This window comes from Giraffa tippelskirchi, chromosome 2 (genome assembly GCF_054371585.1).
Source record: "Giraffa tippelskirchi isolate mGirTip1 chromosome 2, T2T-mGirTip1v1.2.pri, whole genome shotgun sequence".
Classification (NCBI taxonomy): domain Eukaryota; kingdom Metazoa; phylum Chordata; class Mammalia; order Artiodactyla; family Giraffidae; genus Giraffa; species Giraffa tippelskirchi.
The window spans coordinates 234,549,718-234,572,444 of record NC_137276.1 but is presented as its reverse complement, the minus strand read 5'-3'; the positions used below and the strand labels follow the sequence as shown (position 1 = coordinate 234,572,444).

At 37.6% G+C, this 22,727-nt stretch overlaps 1 protein-coding gene across 2 annotated transcripts; it reads left to right on the top strand.

Moving 5' to 3' along the window:
* Positions 1-233: 233 nt before the first annotated feature.
* On the top strand, positions 234-22,286 carry DAZL (deleted in azoospermia like). 2 transcript variants are annotated; one of them, XM_081573308.1, is made up of 11 exons: positions 234-426; positions 7,749-7,895; positions 8,176-8,267; positions 8,839-8,890; positions 9,334-9,397; positions 9,490-9,629; positions 12,724-12,795; positions 13,494-13,544; positions 14,354-14,467; positions 17,376-17,474; positions 20,289-22,286. In XM_081573308.1, the coding sequence occupies exons 1-11, from the start codon at positions 424-426 to the stop codon at positions 20,340-20,342; spliced, it is 888 nt and encodes a 295-aa protein (XP_081429434.1). In that variant the 5' UTR covers positions 234-423; the 3' UTR covers positions 20,343-22,286. The 2 variants fall into 2 exon arrangements, with proteins under 2 accessions (XP_081429434.1, XP_081429435.1); XM_081573309.1 differs by having other exon boundaries at positions 234-459; positions 7,722-7,895.
* Positions 22,287-22,727: the final 441 nt, after the last annotated feature.

Sequence of the window (22,727 nt, the reverse complement as noted above, 5' to 3'; positions counted from 1 at the left end):
CCCCTCATCGCGGGGCGGCGCTTGTGGGTGGCGGTGGGATGACCGCCCTCACACGCCCCCTGCGTACCCTGAGCCTGCGCAGTCGTGCTTGGCAAGCCTCCCACCCACCCCCACCTCTACCCCTACCCCCGCCGCCGGGGGCGCCAGCGCGGCCGCCCATTGGCTGAGGCCCCTTCCCGCCGAGCCCCCCCGCACGCAGGAGCCACCTCCCGGCGCCCCGCTGGCCACGCCTCAGTCCCGCGGCGCCCCTCGGCCTCGCCACCCGTCTCTGACTCTCTCCGCCCAGTCTGCCGCCACTCCCTCTGCCCAGTCCGGCCGGGCAGCGGGCACGAGCAGACCCAACAGCAGCTGCGAGCGCCGTGCCCGAAGCCAGCCTCTGCTTCGTCCTCGAGCCCCTCTGAGGGAACACTGGCTGTCGCCATCATGGTGAGTGGAGAAGGCCCAAGGGGGCTCCTTGGAGTGGCCAGGACACTGACGAGGGCGTGGGGCGGGCCCCAGAGCGGGGCTGCCGGGCTTGCCTGTCCTGGGGGCCCAGCCTGATGGGGGACGAGGCGGCCTGGCGCGGCCTCCGCGGCACCTAGGGCGGGCGGAGGGGAGGAGGCCGGGCTGTCGGAGCGCTGGGGGCCGCTGCCCAGCACGTGCAAGGCCTGTGGCTTTCGGGCCGCAGCCGCCGGGGTGTGGAGGGGCGCCTGGCAGTCCACCGGCCGGACTCCGGGCAGGCCCCGCGCCCCGCCGCCACCCCAGGAGCCTCGTTTCCCGCGCTTTCCTGAGGCAGACGGGCGGCCAGGCCTCCGCGAGATGGCGTCGGGCCTGGCGCGGCCCTTGAGGCGCACGCGGGCGGGGGTGGGGCGGGCGCCGAGAGGCCTTCGGAGGCGGGGGCCGCACGGGCCGGAGCGAGGCCGGGTCCGGGGCCTGGGGGCCTGGGGGGGTGTGTCCATGCGGGAGGGTGCGGGCGCCGGGTGACCTCGTGCCTGTGCGGTGGCAGCCGCCGCGGCGACCTCGGGTGGGGACGCCATCATCTCCGCACGAGGTCGGCGCTGCCCTCGTCTCGGAGCGGCCGCGGGGTGGGACGCTCGAGGAATCTTTAACTTGGGAAATACTTTTCCCTTAAAGAAACCAGAAACCTTCCAGCAGAACGTCCCTTGAGTATTAACGTGGTCTGTTGGGTGACATTTATGAGCCTTTTGTTAATTGCATTAGAGTTGATTTACCACTTCAAGGGGCAACTCAGAACACTTTTGACCAACCATCAAGCTTCCGGTGATGTCTATAGCTTTAAATACTGGAGTGTAGTATCGCCTGTAGTGTAATAACTAGTATACACTATTTTTAGAAGTAAAGGGAGAAATTTATATACGATTTATTAGTGCACACAAAGTTTAAAGTAAAAGTTTACAATTGTATGCAACTTCTGTTTGTAATAATTGTGTCTTGTACTTATGCACATCAGTAATTACTTAATAAGCTGAGTTGCTGTGAATGTTTATACAGTTTTTCCTCTTTTTTTAAGAGGGCAGGGGGAGAAATGCATGTTTATTGATTTTTTCTTATGTAAAACTACCGTATTAACTCATTAGAAAGTAATCAATGTAAGGAAGTAGAGGTCCATCTTAAACTAGGTATGTAACCACTCTCAAGTTTTGATGTATGTCCTTCCAGATTGCTTTCATGTATGTATTGTAAATAGATAGGTGTATTTTATAAAAATTGTACCATACTAGGTAATATTATATTACAACCTATATCCTTCACTTAATATAGTGGGCCTTATTCCAAAGAGAAATTTAAAATAATTTTGAAAACATAATTGCTTACTTTACCAAAAATTGTATACTTATATATTACCATTACTTATTTTACCAAATTCCCTTATAATGAGTAATTTGTGTACATTAAAACAGTAGAATTAATGGGTATCTTTGTGAAAATGTTTTGGCCTGTTTATTCTATTAATAGCTTGAAATAAATTGCCAGGAGTAGAATCACTGGTTGAAAGGGTTATGCCCATATTATAACAATTTTGAACTATGATAATTTTTTCCTAGTAACTCTTGGTAAAGGATATACTAGTATATAGTCCCACCGATGGTGTGTAATATGACCCCCTTTCCACGCACTTCCAGGTGAAAGGTAGTATGTGTTTTAAAGTTGCCAATCTGATTGGAAAATACTCCACTTGTGTTGATGTACTTTTTTTTTATCATTAGTGAAGTTAAAGTTTGTCATTAACGTTTTCCATTTCTCTTTTTTCCATTCTTGATCCACCTTTCTATTTGTATTTGTCTTTTCATGGTGATTTATAAGAACTCCGTATTAATATTTACATTTGTCATGTATAATGGAAAAAAAGTATAGTGGTGATAAGGGGAGACCCTTATTTCTAGTTTCAGCATAAATTACTGTCATGTTTTACTTTGAACTTAATGATAATCTAGAATTAAATTGATAGAAAATAAGGTTCTTTCATTTTACTTTTTTTTTTGATTAAGAAACACTGTATTTTATCAAATGATTTTCTGTGGTGAATTACAGTAACAGATTCCTAATAACCATACTTGGATTTACAATAAACTGTTCTTAACTGTATATTTTTTGTATGCTGCTAGACTTTCCCTTCTCTGTGTTGGGTGCAGGAGTGGACCATCTTAACCAGGTTTTGGGATAGTAGTCATATCCCGTGTTTTCAAGACTAATGTGTATTTTTGTATTCTTGCCTTTTTCTTGCTTAGCTTTCCCAGGATTGTATGTTTATTGTTTGGATTCCACCCCCCTCCCCTGAGAGTCTGCTCTTGGATTTACTTAAAAGGCATTATTCTGATTTTCATGCACAGTTTCCTTAATAGAATTTCCTTTTCTCTTTAATAACTACTTCCTTCTGTGGATGTAACAGTGATAACTGCAAATTATAGACTTTTAGTCTGACCTAGTCAGTATACATAGATTTCAGTTTGCTTGCATGTAGACGTTAATAGTTGAATGAAATGTTGTCAAAGAGCTGACATCCCAGATACTTTAGTGATGATAAGTTTTATTTCCAGCTTTTAGTTATCTCTGTCACTTGGTCATTCAAATATAAAAGGGAATCCGTTACTGAAAATAGTAGTGATGAGAATTGTGTATATGATGGCCTCCAAGTTCACCCTTACTTAGTATTCTAGAATTACTCATTTTAGAACCCATCAACTCACTTGAAGGTGTAATTAAGAAAAATAATTCTGTCATCTAATTTACATGTAATTTATTTTCTGCATGCTATTGATTAGTTATGATTAATTCTTTAACACCAAACTTCTAGCTTTAACCTAAAATAGCATCACTAGCTCAGTGGACATGAGTTTGAGCAAAATTCAGGAGATAGTGAAGGACACAGAAGCCTGGCGTGCTGCAGTCCATGGAGTAGCAAAGAATCAGACACAACTTAGCAGCTGAACAACAACAAGAATTGATTTATAGAGTATTTTTGGCAATAGTTTAAAAGTAACCAAAGATTGTCTTTTGGTTGTGGATTTATATGCATAAGGTATGTGCTGCTAATGCTAAGTTGCTTTAGTTGTGTCCAACTCTTGATGACCCAGTGGACTGTAGCCTGCCAGGCTTCTCTGTCCATGGGATTCTCCAGGCAAGAATACTGGAGTAGGTTGCCATGCCCTACTCCAGGGGATCTTCCCCACCCAGAAATCAAACCCACATCTCCTGCAGGCAGATTCTTTACCCACTGAGCCACCTAGGAAGCTCATATATAAGTTAATAATTGTATAGAAATACACACACAGGCAAAATTTTAAAATCCCTGTTGTTTAGTCCTCTTAAAAGGAGTATGTTCCTTAGTTTAGCTTTGAGCACCATCTGCTGGCTAAGGAATAGGATGGACAGAATGGTGCCTTCCTTAAGACCTGAGCGTAGTGAAATGATTAGATGAATTTTCTACTTAATATCTCAATTTGTACAACCCAAAGGAAACTGTCTATAGCATCTAATAGATTTTTCTTTTTCTCAGATTACTGTTTTGTTGTCTCAAATAACCATTTTACCTTGTAAACAGAACATGAGATTTAGAACTTTACTCTTCAATTCTGGCAACAATATCACAGGGTTTTTCAACTGTGACCCTATGCAAATTCGGGGCCGGATAAATCTTTGTTACAGGGGGCTGTTGTTTGCATTGTGGGATGCTTATTGTATCTCTGGCTTCTACCAGCCAGATACCAGGTTTGTTGCTGGTCAGTCACTAATCCCTGTCTGACTTTTTGAGACACCGTGGACTGCAGCTCACCGGGTTTCCCTGTCCTTCACCATTTCCCCAAGTTTGTTTAACTCATATCCATTGAGTCAAGGATGCGATCCAACCATCTCATCCTCTGTCGCCCCCTTCTCCTGGAGCCTTCAATCTTTCTCAGCATCAGGGTCTTTTTCAATGAGTCGGCTCTTCACATCAGGTGGCCATAGTATTGGAGCTTCAGCATCAGTCCTTCCAGTGACTATTCAGAACTGATTTCCTTTAGGAACAACTGGTTTGATCTCCTTGCAGTCCAACGGACTCTCAAGAGTCTTCTCCAGCACCACAGTTCGAAAGCATCAATTCTTCTGCACTCAGCCTTCTTTATGGTCCAGCTCTCACATCCATACATGATGACTGGAAAAACCATAGCTTTGACTATACAGACCTTTGTTGGCAAAGTGATGTCTCTGCTTTTTAATATATTATCTAGGTTTGTCATAGCTTTTGTTTGAAGGAGCAAGCGACCTTTAACTTCATGGCTACATTCACCGTCCACAGTGATTCAGGAGCCCAAGAAAATAAAGTCTGTCACTGTTTCCATTTCCCCCCCATCTGTTTGCCATGAAGTGATGGGACCAGATGCCATGATCTTAATTTTTTGAATTTTGAGTTTTAAGCCAATTTTTTCACTCTTCTCTTTCACCTTCATCAAGAAGCTCTTTAGTTCCTCTTCATTTTCTACCATTAGGGTGGTGTCATGTGCATATCTGAGGGTGATATTTCTCCCAGCAGTCTTAATTGCAGTTTGTGATTCATCCAGCCTGGCATTTGGGATGATGTACTCTGTATAGAAGTTAAATAATCAGGGTTACAATATACAGCCTTGCTGTACTCCTTTCTCATTGTTCCATGTCCGGTTCTAACTGTTGCATCTTGACCTGCATACAGGTTTCTCAGGAGTCAGGTAAGGGGGTCTGGTATTCCTGTCTTTTGAAGAATTTTCCAGTTTGTTGTGATCCACACAGTCAAAGTCTTTAGCATAGTTAATGAAGCAGAAGTAGTTGGTTTTCTGGAATTCTCTTGCTTTCTCTATGATCCAAAAGATGTTAGCAGTTTGAGCTCTGGTTCCTCTGCCTTTTCTAAATCCAGCTTGAGCATCTGGAAGTTCTCGGTTCATGTTCTGTTGAAATCTAGCCTGAAGGATTTTTAGCATAATCTTCCTTATGTGAAATGAGCACAGTTGTATGTTAGTTAGTTAGTTAGTTAGTTGTATGTATGTTAGTTTGAACATTCTTTGGCATTGTTCATCTTTGGGATTGGAATGAAAACTGACCTTTTCCAGTGCTGTGGCTACTTCTGAGTTTTCCAGATTTGCTGGCATACTGAGTGCAGCACTTTAACAGCATCAACTCCTAGGATTTGAAATAGCCCAGCTGGAATTCCATCACCACCACTAGCTTTGTTTGTAGTAATGCCTCCTAAAGCCCACTTGACTTTACACTCCAGGATGTCTGGCTCTAGGTTAGTGACCACGCCATCATGGTTATCCAGGTCATTAAGACTTTTTTTGTACAGTTCTTCTGTGTATGCTTGCCACCTCTTCTGAATCACTTCTGCTTCTGTTAGGTCCTTATTGTTCTTGCCCTTTGTTGTGCCCATCTTTGCATGAAATGTTCCCTTGGTGTTTCTGATTTTTTTGAAGAGATCTCTAGTCTTTCCCATTCTGTTGTTTTCCTCTACCAGGTACACCCCTCAATTGAGAAAGCCAAAAAGTGCCCCTGGGTCACAAAATCTTCCCCAGGTTGAGAATCAATATATTATCATAACACTTTTTACTCCAGCACAGTTTTCTTGGTGAATACTATATCTCTCAACTGAAATACATCTATCCATTGTGGTTCACATACAGCTAATACTATAAATAGTTTATCAAATAAAAAGGTATTGAAAATTCATCCACAAATGAAAGGGAAATTGAAGAGAAAGTCTGTAAGAATTTCAGAACTGCTTTGGTGTTTGAATGTGAGTAAATTGAAAGAGATTGGTTAATTTTCTATCGTGGAAAGAAATCTAGTCAAATTTCTCTATAGTTCAAGGTATGTGACTTACGTAATATAGTCCCATTTAGAAAAAAAAGTTATAAAACATTTAAAAATGGAAAAGCTTTAAAATAGTTTTTATTCTCTCTGACTTCATTGTCATGAAATATAACTGTAACATAGTTAAAGGAAAGAGGAGATATTCAGATAGAAACACAAAGTATGTTAGAACATCAGTATGAGCATGAATCAATAGAGAAAAGCCCAAACACTCCAATCTGGTAATTCAGCAATTTTTATTTCATCTCTATAACAGTTTGTAGAAATTTTAAATTTATCATAATTTCTGGCTAGATCTAACAAAGTAGGAACCCTTAATTTCCATTATTGTAACTAATTTCTATAACATTCTGTTAATATTTTCAAAAATATCTATCAGTTAGTTTCTTTTGTCCTTGTTTCTGTTCTCCTTCATAAGCTAAGGTATAATAGCTTCATCTTTATCTTGCAGCCTTTTGTACTTAACTATTATTGTTATTCAGTCACTCAGTCCTGTCTGACTCTCTGTGACCACATGGACTGCAGCATGCCAGGCTTCCCTGTCCTTCATTGTCTCCCTGAGTTTGCTTAAACTCATGTCCGTTGAATCGGTGATGCCATCCAACTATCTCATCCTCTGCCACCCTCCTCTCCTTTTGCCTTCAGTCTTTCCCAGGGTCAGGGTCTTTTCCAGTGAGTTGGCTCTTCACTTCAGGTGGCCAGAGTTTTGTAGCTTCAGCCTCAGTCTTTCCCATAAATATTCAGGGTTGGTTTCCTTTAAGATTGACTGGTTGGATCTCCTTGCAGTCCTAGGGACTCTCAAGAGGCTTCTCCAGCACCACCGTTCAGAAGCATCACTTCTTCAGCGCTCAGTGTTCTTTATGGTCCAGCTCTCACACCCATTCGTGATTACTGGAAAAACTACAGCAGTGGACCTTTGTTGGCAAAATGATGTCTCTGCTTTTTAATATGCTGTCTACATTTGTCATAGCTTTTCTTCCAAGGAGCAAACATCTTTTAACTTCATGGCTGCAGTTACCGTCCACAGTGATTTTGGAGCCCAAGAAAATAGTGTGTCACTGTTTCCATTTTTCCCTGTCTGTTTGCCATTAGGTGATGGGACCAGATGCCAGGATCTTAGTTTTTTGAATGTTGAGTTTCAAGCTAGCTTTTTCACTCTCCTCTTTCACCTTCATCAAGAGGCTCTTTAGTTCCTCTTCACTTTCTTCCGTTAGGGTGGTGTCATCTGCATATCTGAGGCTGGTGATAGTTCTCCCAACAGTCTTTGATTCCAGCTTGTGATTCATCCAGCCCAGCATTTTGCATGATGTACTCTGCATAGAAGTTAAATGGGCAGGGTGACAATATGCAGCGTTAAAAAAATTATATTTCATAGCATCTATGATTTTAGCCTTCGAATCTAGTGATGACATCTGCTTTCCAAATTACAGTCTGCTGCAAATCCTGAGACTCCTAACTCAACCATCTCCAGAGAGGCCAGCACCCAGTCTTCTTCAGCTACCACCAGCCAAGGCTATGTTTTACCAGAAGGCAAAATCATGCCAAACACTGTTTTTGTTGGTGGAATTGATGTTAGGGTAATGTATTCATGTTTTCATTTATTGAAAGTATTTTGTGAATAGTGGGATTTGGGTACTGTTGTAAACATAAGACTTTTTTTTTTTTTTAATGTACTTCGTGCAGGTTTGGAATTGTTTTTATGTATAACCTTTAGGGGCTAAAAATACCTTTGATACAGATATGTAGTTTGGGGATGCTTGGAGGAGATATTTCCACATCACCAAATCTTCTTTATAGTATAATTGAAATTTTTGAATGTTGAATTTTTACTTTTAAAAATCAAATTCTTCTGCATAGATGGATGAAACAGAAATTAGAAGTTTCTTTGCTAGATATGGTTCAGTAAAAGAAGTGAAGATAATCACGGATCGAACTGGTGTGTCCAAAGGGTGAGTAAAACATATGTTCAATATAAATTATAATAAATATCTGAGCTATATAGCATGTATAGAATTTCAGAAAAGAAAAATTGAAAACTGGTATTCTAATATTTGTATAAATGAAATTTATTGCTTTGTAACTTTTTTCATGTAGAGGATAAGTTTTGCTGCCAGCTCTTTCATTTAATCATTTGCCTCGTGTTTGTATTTAAATATTTCTTGTCTTCATTTCACATAAGAGGATTAGTCAGTTTTATCAAAGAATTGTCTTCTTCATACGTTTCACAGTATCTTAAATTTTAATGATTTTGCCATAGATAATAAATTAAACTCATTGAATTTTTTGTTAATTAAGTTCCTACACTGCCATAATCTTTGTGAATTCTGATACAGATCTGTAGATCAGGGTAGGAAAGTTAAAACAGTAGTATTTATAGAGAATCTATCATGTACATCTTACAATTATTTATCTCAGTATATTTTTCATCCTTAATGATTATTTAGTCAATTATAGAACACTAGTTTTAAACCATGTACTGATATGGTGGTGATTTTATACTTCATCTATCTGACTTTCTAGCTATGGATTTGTTTCATTTTATAATGACGTGGATGTGCAGAAGATAGTAGAAGTAAGTAATCTTCTTTTGGAAAACATCTCTATTACATTATGGATGTGGTGTTTAGTATTGTTTGCATCCTGAATATATACTCATTCTTTTATAAGATATAGAAATAAATATATTTCCTGTTTGAAATTCAGGCTTGGAATAATTTACATAACTTATCAGAACCTCTGTATTTTTGATTGAGCATCCAGCTTCAGGAACTAGAGACAGGAAAGATTAGAGACAGAGAGTAAAGGTTCTTTTTTTTATCAAATTCCATAACTTCTCAAAATTTGATTAGAGTGAAGGTAAGTAAGGTGGTTTCATGCTGATAAGTTTTGATTTGGTATATTCTTACCAATGATCTGATCTTTTAGTAGTAATTTTAGAGAATTTGGGTATTTATCAAAGTCTTGGAAGTAAAGACTTGGACATTAATTCTAGTTTTGATACTGTTTTATTTTCAGTCACAGATAAATTTCCATGGTAAAAAGCTGAAACTGGGCCCTGCAATCAGGAAACAAAATTTTTGTGAGTAAAGAAAGAAATTGTTCTTGTTGACACACGTATGGCTTTTCAGAGTACTGAAAATAGGATTTGTTTTCTTTTTACTCTTTAAAAAGGTACTTATCATGTGCAGCCGCGTCCTTTGGTTTTTAATCCTCCTCCTCCACCACAATTTCAGAGTGTCTGGAGTAATCCAAACACTGAAACTTACATGCAGCCTCCAACCATGATGAATCCTATAACTCAGTATGTTCAGGTAAGAATTACCTATGTTCCTTTTTTTTTTTTTTTTGGTGTGTATATTATATTAGAGATCTTATTATTGATGGGAGCACCTTAAATGTTAAGCTAGCCTTAGTCCTCACCCTCTATGGAATCACGTCAACAACTCCCATAATAGGTAACAATGCTAGCGCTGTGTGAGTACTTCTGAATGAGGGGCATTTTGTTAGAAGTGTCATTCTTGGTGTTGCTTGTTCTTGCCGTTGTTCAGTTGCTCAGTCCTGTCCAACTCTTTGCGACCCCATGGACTGCAGGATGCCAAGCTTCCCTGTCCTTCACTGTCTCCTGGAGTTTGCTCAAACGCACGTCCATTACCTCAGTGATACCATCCAACCATTTCATTCTCTGTTGTCCCCTGCTCCTCCCACCCTCAATCTTTCCCAGCATCAGGGTCTTTTCCAGTGAGTTGACTCTTTACATCAGGTGGTCATATTGGAGCTTCAGTTTCAATATCAGTCCTTCAATGAATAATCAGGGTTGATTTCCTTTAGGATTGACTGGTTTGATCACCTTGCTGTCCAGGAGACTCTCAAGAGTCTTCTCCAGGACCACAGTTCAAAAGCATCAGTTCTTAAGTGCTCATACTTTATGGTCCAACTCTCACATCCATACATGACTACTTGGAAAACTATAGCTTTGATTATACACACCTTTGTCAGCAAAGTGATGTCTCTGCTCTTTAATATGCTATCTAGGTTTGTCATGATTTTTCTTCCAAGGAGCAAGCATCTTTTAATGTCATGGCTGCATTCACTGTCTACAGTGACTTTGGAGCCCAAGAAAATTAAGTCTACCACTGTTTCCATTTTCTCCCATTTATTTGCCATTAAGTGATGGGACAAGATGCCAGGATCTTAGTTTTCTGAATGTTGAGTTTTAAGCTAGTTTTTCCACTTGCCTCTTTCACCTTCATCAGGGGGCTCTTTAGTTCTTCACTTTCTGCCATTAAGATGGTATCATCTGTATATCTGAGGTTGGTGATAATTCTTCTGGCAATCTTGATTCCAGCTTGTGATTCTTCCAGCCCAGCATTTAGGATGATGTACTCTGCATAGAAGTTTATTTATCAGGATTACCATGTACAGCTTTGCAATACTCCTTTCTCAATTTTGAACTAGTCCATTGTTCTATGTCTGGTTCTACCTGTTGCTTCTTGACATGCATACAGGTTTCTCAGGAGGCAGGTAAGGTGGTCTGGTATTCCCATGTCTTGAAGAATTTTCTGTAGTTTTCTGTAATCCACACTTTCAAAGGCTTTAGTGTAGTCAATGAAGCGAAGCAGAAGTAGTTGTTTTTCTGGAATTCTCTTGCTTTCTCTATAACCCAAAAGATGTTAGCAATTTGACCTCTGGTTCCTCTGCCTTTTCTAAATCCAGCTTGAACACCTGGAAGTTCTTGGTTCACATGCTGTTGAACCCTAACTTGAAGGATTTTGAGCATTACCTTGCTAGCATGTGAAGCAAGGTCAATTATATGGTAGTTCAAACATTCTCTGGCATTGCCCTTCTTTGGGATTGAAATGGAAACTAACCATTTTCAGTCCTGTGGCCACTTCTGAGCTTTCCAAATTTTCTGGTATCCTGAGTGCAACACTTTCACAGCATCATCTTTTAGGATTTGAAATGGCCCAGCTGGAATTCCATCACCTCCACTAGCTTTGTTTGTAGTGATGCTTCCTAAGGTCCACTAGACTTCACACTCCAGGATGTCTGGCTCTAGGTGAGTGACCACATCATCATGGTTATCTGGGTCATTAAGACCTTTGTTGTATAGTTCTTCTGTGTGTTCTTGCCACCTCTTCTGAATCTCTTCTACTTCTGGTAAGTCCTTGGCGTTTCTGTCCTTTATTTTGCTCATCTTTGCATGAAATGTTACCTTGGTGTTACTTCTTATACTAAGCTTAAATCTGCTTCTATATAGTTTGTAAGTCTTTATCTGAGAACTGATCACTGTAGCCACATAGAATATATCTCCTCTCTATTTTTTCCCCAAATAACTCCTAAAATGTTTGAAGACAGTTTTCTTCATGTGTTTGCCTGGTTTATTCTTTCCTAGGGTCAACTAATCTTTATTTTCAATAATTTCCAGGTGCGTCTTCATACAGATTGTTGATTTCTAGATGTTTTATGGTTCTAACATGGATAAATTTCTGACAATTTAATTATATTTTGTAAGTTCTATGAGTTTCTGGCATATAATTTGTTTTGTCTTGATTTCTTTAATATTTGAAGTGAGATTTGGAATACTTGTCTCCTATTGATAATAAATAACATTTATTTTCTCCCTACTTCAGTTTACCTTCTTCAGTTCAAAAGACATTTTATTCTTAGGAAAAGAAAATAGTAGTGAAAAGGCTCTTTAGTGTCTCTTGTTTGTTTGCATTTTTCATCTACCTGAAGTATAGAATATATCTTTTCTTACATAAAAAACCAGCTAGAAGAAAAGCCCTGCTTGTTCATAAAATTTACCATGAGGTATTATTACCTATTCTGGTATATTTTCGTATGCTACTATCTAGATATTTTCAGTCAATAAATATTTATTGAAATATATAATACATTGTACTATCTCTTTTCCAGTTTGGGGTTGTACATTGCCATTAACTTTTAGAAGTAAAACACAGAAAGAGCCAAAATGTCAGTGGGGAGTATTCCACGTTACCCCAAAATACTGTCAAAGGAATACAAAACTGCCTAAAAATATTTTTACAAAAAAATAGCACACGTGTTAATATAATGCTAACATGGAAATCTATTCTAATAGAGCTTCATCATGATTAAGAAAGAACTTCTGGATGGGAATAAAGATACAAAAAAGATAAACTTGGGCTTGCAAAATCAGTCACTTCCTTTATTGATCTCTTCCTTCTCCCAGCCCAAAAGGCTAACATTGGACAGAGAATACTTATTTCTTCATAAAAGCAGTCACTCAGATAGAATTTTGGATTGGATATAAAAAAATGAAGATTTCCTTATTTTCATGTTTTTATTGCATTGGGAATGATACTCCTTTCTGATTTTTAAAAATGTACATTGTCCATTCACTCTTTCTGTAAACTTTGTTTTCAGGCTTATCCTCCTTATCCAAGTTCACCAGTTCAGGTTATCACTGGATATCAGCTGCCTGTTTATAATTATCAGGTAATTTAATAGGAATCAAAATTATTTACTTTGGAATATTATTTAGGCCTTTATGTAAATTTCCCTAATAGTTTGTCATTTAAAGTAGTTGAGTGTGCCTAAAATTTAAGAAAAAACAGAATTAGTATAGAATTAGGGCTTCTCTATTATTTAGAATAAGACAATAATATTTTGGCAGAAATGAGCACAGCAAGCTTTCTCTCGTCCTGTCTCACAAGTGTCGGTGACCTCTTCTGTATTTCAGCATGTAGTCTTCATCTTTGCTGTGTAATAGCTGAAACATACAGGCTGGGTCTTGTGAGCCTTAATAGAGGCATAGATTGAGATAAAATGATTACTCAGTTCTTAGAGCATTGAATTCCAGTTATGTTTGATAATGTTTATTTTAGCTGGCTACTAGAATTTCTGTCCATAGATATGACCATATCTGTGACACTGACTATGGTAATAAATTCAAAGAGCTACTGTCTCTTGAGTTTTCCTGAAAACCAACTCCAGAAAATTGAGAAAAAGATGGAGTTTATATATGAAACTAACAACAAAATCATACATATCATAAAGTACTTTTCTTTTGCATTTTCTTTTGTTATAACAAGCTCAAGGAAACCAGCACCAGTACCTCAACATTGTCTATTTCAGGTCCTTGTGACAGTGTAAAGGAATATTTAAGGAAGTGTTCTTTCCTTTTTTTTTTTAAGATACCACCGCAGTGGCCTGTTGGGGAACAAAGGAGTTATGTTATTCCTCCGGTAAGCATGTGCTTCCTACTCTGTATTTTAAAGTATTTTATTTTTACGTATTTCTTGATCTTTGCCATATCAAGTATGCCTGGAAATGTTTTAAATGCCCTTTTACTTCATGTGTTACATTTGTTTGCAACTCAAGTATGTGTGTGTATATATATATATATATATATATATATATATATATACACACTCCCATGGGAGAAACTATGCTTTTTGTTTCTCAGATTATTTTGTATGTACTTAAGCAGTGGCCACCCTGCGTACCACGTTGCTCAGTTACTTACTAATAGAATATGTAATCAAGAGAGGTAGTACTAATACCTGTGCTATTTCTAACTCCAAGGATTTATAATTAATATTGAATCTGCCTTGAGTTTTCTAGCCAAAAAAAAATCTCTTGAGAGAAGCAGAAATGTTTTGCTCTCAACACTGTTACGTAAGAAAATGAGTAAAACAAAAGAGAAAGCTAACTCTAAAATATCTGAGCCTTTTGTTACCTTCTGTCTTTCATCAGGATTGGATATTTGAAGGAGATAATATGAGCAAAATTTCTCAGGCACTGGGAAATTCCCTTCTCATTCCCATACTATATGTTGAAGTTTCTTGGAGAAATTCTCCTTCTAATTCTGATTATGTTGTCATTTCAAAATTCAAGATTCCCATATTGCATTTCAACTATTTAGTTTAAAATAGTTTCTGAAATAATGTAATTGAACTTCAGAACAATACACATTTAAACTTTCAGTATGAGCTCACTATTTTGAAGAATATCTAACGTACATCTCTTTACACTTTGATCCTTTTAAATGTAGGCTTATACAACCGTTAACTACCACTATAATGAAGTTGATACAGGACCTGAAGTTTTGCCAAGTGAATGCTCAGTTCATGAAGCTACTCCATCCTCTGGAAATGGCCCACAAAAGGCAAACATGGAATTTTGTTCATTAATGTTTATATTTCTATATGTGCTTTTTTCAAGTTTTGATAATGGCCTTTTGAGAAACAAGATATCTTTGCTCAAATTTAAATATAATATGGAGCTTGAGTTACTGACTAAAAGCTTCACAATTTACATAAAAGTTAATGAAATTCTAGGTACCCGCAAACCAGTTACTGATTCAGTTGTCCTTCCCTTTCTTCCATTTTCATTGGGTTTTTTTGGTTTATTTTTTAACCATAGTTTTATAAATATTAACATGGTTTGACAGAGTCCAGTGGGTAGTTTTTCTCAAGAATCTTACTCTTCAAAAGAAGGATTAGTACGACTTACATCTACCTGTCTTTTACCAATTTAAACATTTACTTAGATAAATTCAGTTCAGTTCAGTCGCTCAGTCATGTCCGACTCTTTGCGACCTCATGAATTGCAGCACGCCATGCCTCCCTGTCCATCACCAACTCCCGGAGTTTACCCAAACCCATGTCCATCGAGTCAGTGATGCTATCCAACCATCTCATCCTCTGTCGTCCCCTTCTCCTCCTGCCCCCAATCCTTCCCAGCATCAGGGTCTTTTCCAATGAGTCACCTCTTCGCATGAGGTGGCCCAAGTATTGGAGTTTCAGCTTCAACATCAGTCCTTCCAATGAACACCCAGGACTGATCTCCTTTAGGATGGATTGATTGGATCTCCTTGTAGTCCAAGGGCCTCTTCAAGAGTATTCTCCAACACCACAATTCAAAAGCATCAATTCTTTGGCACTCAGCTTTCTTCACCGTCCAACCCTCACATCCATACATGACCACTGGAAAAACCATAGCCTTGACTAGACGGACTTTTGTTGGCAAAGTAATGCCTCTGCTTTTAAATATGCTATCTAGGTTGCCCATAACCTTCCTTCCAAGGAGTAAGCGTCTTTTAATTTCATGGCTGCAATCACCATCAGCAGTGATTTTGGACCCCCAAAAAATAAAGTCAGCCACTGTTTCCCCATCTATTTCCCATGAAGTGATGGGACCAGATGCCATGATCTTAATTTTCTGAATGTTGAGCTTTAAGCCAGCTTTTTCACTCTCCTCTTTCACTTTCATCAAGAGGCTCTTTAGTTCTTCACTTTCTGCCATAAGGGTGGTGTCATCTGCATGTCTGAGGTTATTGATATTTCTCCCGGCAATCTTGATTCCAGCTTGTGTTTCTTCCAGCCCAGCGTTTCTCATGATGTACTTACTCTGCATAGAAGTTAAATAAGCAGGGTGACAATATACAGCCTTGACGTACTCCTTTTCCTATTTGGAACCAGTCTGTTGTTGCATGTCCAGTTCTAACTGCTGCTTCCTGACCTGCATACAGGTTTCTCAAGAGACAGGTCAGGTGGTCTGGTATGCCCATCTCTTTCAGAATTTTCCACAGTTTATTGTGATCCACACAGTCAAAGGCTTTGGCATAGTCAATAAAACAGAAATAGATGTTTTTCTGGAACTCTCTTGCTTTTTCGATGATCCAGCGGATATTGGTAATTTGATCTCTGGTTCCTCTGCCTTTTCTAAAACCAGCTTGAACATCTGGAAGTTCACGGTTCACGTATTGCTGAAGCCTGGCTTGGAGAATCTTGAGCATTACTTTACTAGCGTGTGAGATGAGTGCAATTGTGTGCTAGTTTGAGCATTCTTTGGCATTGCCTTTCTTTGGGATTGGGATGAAAACTGACCTTTTCCAGTCCTGTGGCCACTGCTGAGTTTCCCAAATTTGCTGGCATATTGAGTGCAGCACTTTCACAGCATCATCTTTCAGGATTTGAAATAGCTCAACTGGAATTCCATCACCTCCACTAGCTTTGTTCGTAGTGATGCTTTCTAAGGCCCACTTGACTTCACATTCCAGGATGTCTGGCTTTAGGTGAGTGATCACACCATCTTGATTATCTGGGTTGTGAAGATCTTTTTTGTACAGTTCTTCTGTGTATTCTTGCCACCTCTTCTTAATATCTTCTGCTTCTATTAGGTCCATACCATTTCTGTTCTTTATTGAGCCCATCTTTGCATGAAATGTTCCCTTGGTATCTCTAATTTTCTTGAAGAGATCTCTAGTCTTTCCCATTCTGTTGTTTTCCTCTATTTCTTTGCACTGATCGCTGAGGAAGGCTTTCTTATCTCTCCTTGCTATAGTTAGATAAATAATAATATACAATTATTTATGGTATTCTCACCATAACTTTATATCTGGTGGCAGTTCTCGAGAGTGGTGGACTCACTAGTAATTGAAATACTTAAATAGAGGTATTTCTTTTTTTATCATTTTAGAGCAAATCCCTTTAATAATAATGCTCTCATTCTTGAATTCTGTTTTTTTGAATGGGTGAGGATGTGAAAAGTAATTGACCTGATTGGAATATGGATAACACTGAACAATTCCCATACAGTAAACAATGCCCATTGGAATGTGTGTACTTCATGTGTTTCTCAATGGAAAATTTTTAAAATTACTGAACTGTGAAGTGAAAATAATCCAGATTTGTTATACAACTTAAAATTAAAAAAAAAACCACCAAAATAACTTACAGTTATATCATCAGAGTTTAACCTGAATAAAATGTTTTCTTGAAATGTTGAGGTTCACTATTTTCTGTCTAACAGGAAAAATTAAAGAGACTTAAAAACAGCTATCTTAAGGCTTGACTAATTGAGCTTTTTAAACCAGTACTCTTATCACTGAGTTTCTGAAATAATTCTTAAATTTGGTATAAAAGTTACATACTACGTGACGTGGTAAAAATTTAAAAATTGCGTGAGAATTCTTTATAAATAAGTGTATGTATTCATTAAGCTTTTTCAAAAAGCTTGTTACCAGTGAGTAAAAGAATGAATAGTCTTTACTGAAAACTTCTCTCTTTCAGAAATCTGTGGACAGAAGCATACAGACGGTGGTATCTTGTCTATTTAATCCAGAGAATAGACTGAGAAACTCCCTTGTCACTCAAGACGACTACTTCAAGGTATGAAAAGAATAATATGTAGGATAAAAAGCACGCTTGTCACCCATAAAGCATCTTTTTTTCCTGTGGTATACATATATTAATATATATTGAGCTTACATAGAGCATATAATTGAACTCTTAGCTTTTGACTGTAGCCCGAGAGTGAGTTTTAAGTAGCAGAGCATCTGCTTACATCTTGGTGTAGGTTACCCTCAGGGAAGAAATCTTTAGCAGAAGCATATGACTTAGGGACTGAACAACGACAATACTGTAATTCAGAGGGTTCTTGAAAGAAAATATTGGCTTGACCAAATAGGAAAAGAAAATTTTAGATACAGAAAACAAAACTTAAGAGTCCATGGATATTGGACTAAGGAGAAGAAGAAACTGAATACTCAGATGCACTTGAGCCTTTTATGGAAGACATAAGGAGTAGAAAGAAATGAAAGCTGATTTAAAGTTGGTAAAGTGGAGAAGAATGTGGGTGTTTGAATTTAAGAAAGTGTCTGGTTTCTGATCCTAGTGCTGTCATCTTGGACAAATCACTTAAATCACATAGGCTGTAGTTTTTACACATCTGAAATGAGGAGTCTCTAAGACCCCTGAGTCAGTCTCTGAATATGGAAAGGAACTTGCCGCTTCACCAAAGGAAGAATATTGTGCTTATTATTAGTAAAGGGAAGTTTTTTGTTGTTTTTTTACAGCAGGTTTATTGAGATACAGTTTTCATACCCTGCAATTCACCCATTTAAAGTGTGCAATTTAATACTTCATAGAATATGCACAGAGTTGTACAACCATAACTACAATAAATTTTAAAGTATTTTAATCACCTCCAAAACAGCGCTCCCTACCCATTAGCCACTCTCGATTCTCCCCAGCTCTCTAGCCTTAGGCCACCACTAATCTCTCTCTAAGAATTTGCCTGTTGTGAATATTTCATGTCAATAGAATAATGCATGTTACCTTTTGTGACTGGCTTCCGCTGACTGAAATGTTGAGGCTCATCGGTGTTACAGCATATGTATCAGTGCTTCATTTTCTTTTTATTTATGGGTCTGCCGGTTTGTGTTTATCAGTTCATCACTTACTTGATAGACGTTTGGGTTGTTTTCCACTTTGAGGCCCTGATGAGTAATGGTATGAACATTTGTGTACTAATTTTTGTGTGGACATAGATTTTTATTTCTCTTCGGTATATACCTAAGAATGAACTTGCTGAGTCAAATAGTAACTATGTTTAACTTTCCAAGGAGCTGCCAGAATTTTTTCCAAAATGCAGCAGTTTACATTCAAAGGGAAATTTTAAACCATTGCTTGGTATCTTAGAGAAAGGAGAATAGCTTTTTTCCATCAATGAATGGAAATAGGATAAAACTTAAAGCATTTTTAGAAGAAGTACTTAGGGCTTCCTTCAATACAAAAGACTAGAGCTGTGGCAGAATTAAGTTCTTAGCCATCTTCTCAGTGGGGAGTAGACTTAGTCATTTAAAGTTGACTTGTGTTCTTTTGTTTTTCATTCTACATAGATGGTAAATTTAAAAGGAAAGAATTGGGGGCTGTGTGTCAGCTTACTTTGCCCAAGGTTCTGAAGGTTAAACAGGCAGTACTAACGGATTTGTTTGTAAATCAGAAAATCTTTAACCAGCGAGTCTTTAAACTTGATTTTTTACCTGGTATTAAGCAAAAGTCTCCCTTTGAACCTTCCGAAGTTTTCTGCTCCTCTGAGCTAAGATTTAGAAGTTGTATAGCATCTAGACCTGTTTATTTTGATTAGGGAAATGTTATTGTTGTTTTAGTTGAATTTAAATGCACGAAGGCAGGATATGGAGAAGGAAATGGCAACCCACTCCAGTTATTCTTGCCTGGCAAATCCAGTGGACAGAGGAGCCAGGTGGGCTACAGTCCATGATGTCGCAAAGAGTCGGACACAACTGAGCACTCACACAACGCAGAATATACCCTCTTTCCATGATAAATCCCACTCTTAATCTCAACCCCTTCATAATCTTTCATACCCTATCTGATTTTTTAAAATACTTGAGTTTGTGACCACTTTTCTGGACTTTAACCTAAATAGGATATTACCCTGTTAACACATTACATAATTTCCAGAAGCTACCCTTTATATGATAACGGAATTTAATTCGTAGGAAAAGGGCACAATTAAGCTGAAAGCATAGAGAAGAAAATACTTTTATTATGTTATTACTGGTTCTCAGCTCCATCCCTCTTTGTAAGGCCTCATTTCTTCTGTCTGCACATCTGCTGGCAACAAAGTGAAAGGAAATTTTTGCATATACTTTTTCTATTCATTTCCTTAAAATTACATACCTTCATTATAGCTTAAGGATATGCCTCTAAAGATGCCAAAACTTGTATCTTTTAACCTGAAAGCATAAGGTTTCAGATTGAAATGGAGTGCTGTTCTCAACCCATCATTGAGAAGCCATGATTTCTGTTAGTTGTATTTTAGTAAAAATAAGACTTTTTAAAATTTCATGTTTTTTACCCGCTGTCTTTGGGACATCAGTGCAGAATCATGAATTAATAAGAATCTACATATTAGAAAACAGTGTTGATTTCTAAGTCCTCGTTTTCTGAGTCACCGAGATTAGTTTTTTAACTGAATTGTTGAATAAAACTGATCATTGGTACATTTGTTATCTGAAAGTTCAGGAATGCTTTCACAAAAGGATCACTTTTCTCTCATTATTTATAGTTTTAAATCTAAAAAAAATGCTTTCTTTAAGTAATTTTCAAGTCTCTTAGATCATAATGGTGATAGGAATTTTCAGTGAAATTAAAATGGACTATTTCTGTCTTTTCTAGGATAAAAGGGTTCATCACTTTAGAAGAAGCCGGGCAGCGCTTAAATCTGTTTGACCCTCGTCTGACTTTCTAGGCTCACAGGGAGTCACGGGTTTTGAATAGTTAGAGACTGAAAGTTTTCCACTGTTACAGAAATTTAATTCTGAATTTTGATAAATCACACTCAGACTTTATATATAAGTTATATTAGATTGCCTAGTTTTATTTTACATTGAAACTTTTTCATTAGACATTTACTTAGAAACTGGTTCTGTGTTGAATATATAGTTAAAAGTAAAAAAAATAATTGAGACTGAAAAGAATAACTTTAAGATAAATCTGTAAGGATTTTTACTTGACATTTTAAGAGTTTAGAAACAAATGCTGATTTTTCAAAAAAAAATTGTTTTAGAAAACCTATTTTGAAAGGTCAGAATTTTGATGGTTTAAATACACGCACTTCACTTCTCCAGCAAGTACCTATGAACAATACAATATCTGCAATATTGTGCTTTTATGATTTGTCTAGAAATTTACCACAAAAGCAGAGTTTTTAAAACGGCATTTTTAATCAGTGAAACTCAATATATAGTTAGCTTTATTGAAGTTTTCCATATGTAAACCCAGCAAAACAGATTCTAAACAAACAGTCCAATCAGTGGGTCTTATATTTATTACTTCAAAATACTTTTGTCTTTTATTTAGAATCCACGCATAGAGTTACCCGATTGGGATGGTAATTAGGATAACTAAAATTCTGGGCCAAATTTTTTTTTAAAAGAATCTAAAACAAACTTAACTTTTCTAGGTACATAAACTTCTTAGTTGAGTTACCATTCTCCTTTTTTCTTTTACTTTTTTTCCCCTTGAAATGCTAAACTCAATGGCTGTATCTTAAATTGTGCAAAATATTGGTATTAAAGAAGGCTGAAACTTTATGTCACTTAAAAGTTAATCAGAGTATCTGAAAGGAATTGTTTTTATAAGAAACATTAAAATATTAGTTATTTGTTAAAGAACAGGTAGATTTTTATTTTGTTTTTTAGCCTGTTATCTTTCTTTTTTTTTGTGAAGTAAAATATGTCCAGGAGAGTCAGAGTAGTTTGATGTTTCTAAACCATAAAAGTTGTTTAGTAATAAGCATATCCCAAAAATACACTTGAGTTAGTTAACAATCCATTTTTAGAGTAGGTAGGCTCCTCCTCAGACATTGTAAATAGTGACAAATGACTAGAGACCCAGAGCCCCATTGCTATCTATACCCCCAGTCTTGCTTTTCCAGTCTCCACCCGTCTTGCAGGAGGTTTGCTCCTGGAACAGGCGGTATCAAGGAAAGTAGTAGTATAAGCAGTGTGAGGGTTAAGCCTTGGAAGTCATAGCAGTGGGATAATCCCTTTCTAAGGGAATCACTTGTAGCAGCATTGTTTGACCTGCCATGGATTTAAAGGAGCTTCCTGGCTTTTCTTTCTTGGGCCAGCCCATTCATTAAAACATGGAAACTCCATATAGCCCAATCGTAATGAAGCTTCCATGGGCCATGCCATCAGTGCCCATTGTCTTATCATTCCTAATAATTTTCGTTCTGAATCTGAAGGGAAGAATCTTTTAACTTACGGATACCCAAGAAGGCTTTCTTACTCCTCAGAATTTGAAAGTGCCCTGAAATTTGTTCTTTTTAAAATTCTCTGTACTTTTTGTGTGTGTGTGTGCTATAACATTCTTACATGTATTATTCTGTGATTAAATCTCCAGGTTACTATAAATGATACCTAAATTCTAAAGAGCCAATTTAATTATTCCAGTATGACCTTATTCCCTTAAGAAAAAGGGAATAAACGTTTTGTCTGCTATTTTGTTGGACTGAAGTATTTAAAAGAGTAAGGTAGAAAAGAGAGACAAAATCCTGAACCTTTCAAAATGGAAAATTAATTTTAAACTTAAAAATGTGTTCCTATTACCTATGCTGATACTGTCTTTGCATAAATGAATAAATAGAAATAAAGAAACTTTTTTTCAAAAGTGTTTCGACCTGCTTACTCATCTCATATTATCTTAAAAAAAATGGTGAGAATTTGGGTGGTAGTATGTGACAAGATTTAGTGAGATCCTTGAAATTCAGAAATGTAAATATTGTTCAGTTTCTTAAATCTGTCCAAGATTATAAGAGCACATTTTGGTACATTGTAGTTTTGTTGCTTTATCTTACGAAGCTGAGATATTTTCATGAGGAAATAATTTCTTTTTTTGATTATTTGGTTAGTTCTAACCAAGCTAAATTACAATTTATAACATTTTGGGACCCTAAAACTAGATTATGTATGTGTGTTAAAACTGTTGCTTTAAATATGCTTGAGAATTTAAGCATATTTGCAGTTAAGGATTACGACAAAAGTCACAACAAAGAGCCAAGCCATTAGGATGGAAAAAAATTTTATACCATGCTTTTTTTTTTTTTTTTTG

What these genes read in the sequence shown, in the direction of transcription:
- DAZL (XM_081573308.1), top strand. An exon ending in TTGGTGGAATTGATGTTAGG is followed by an intron (nt 7,896 to 8,175) that starts GTAATGTATTCA and finishes TCTTCTGCATAG; the next exon opens with ATGGATGAAACAGAAATTAG. An exon ending in AATCAGGAAACAAAATTTTT is followed by an intron (nt 9,398 to 9,489) that starts GTGAGTAAAGAA and finishes CTCTTTAAAAAG; the next exon opens with GTACTTATCATGTGCAGCCG.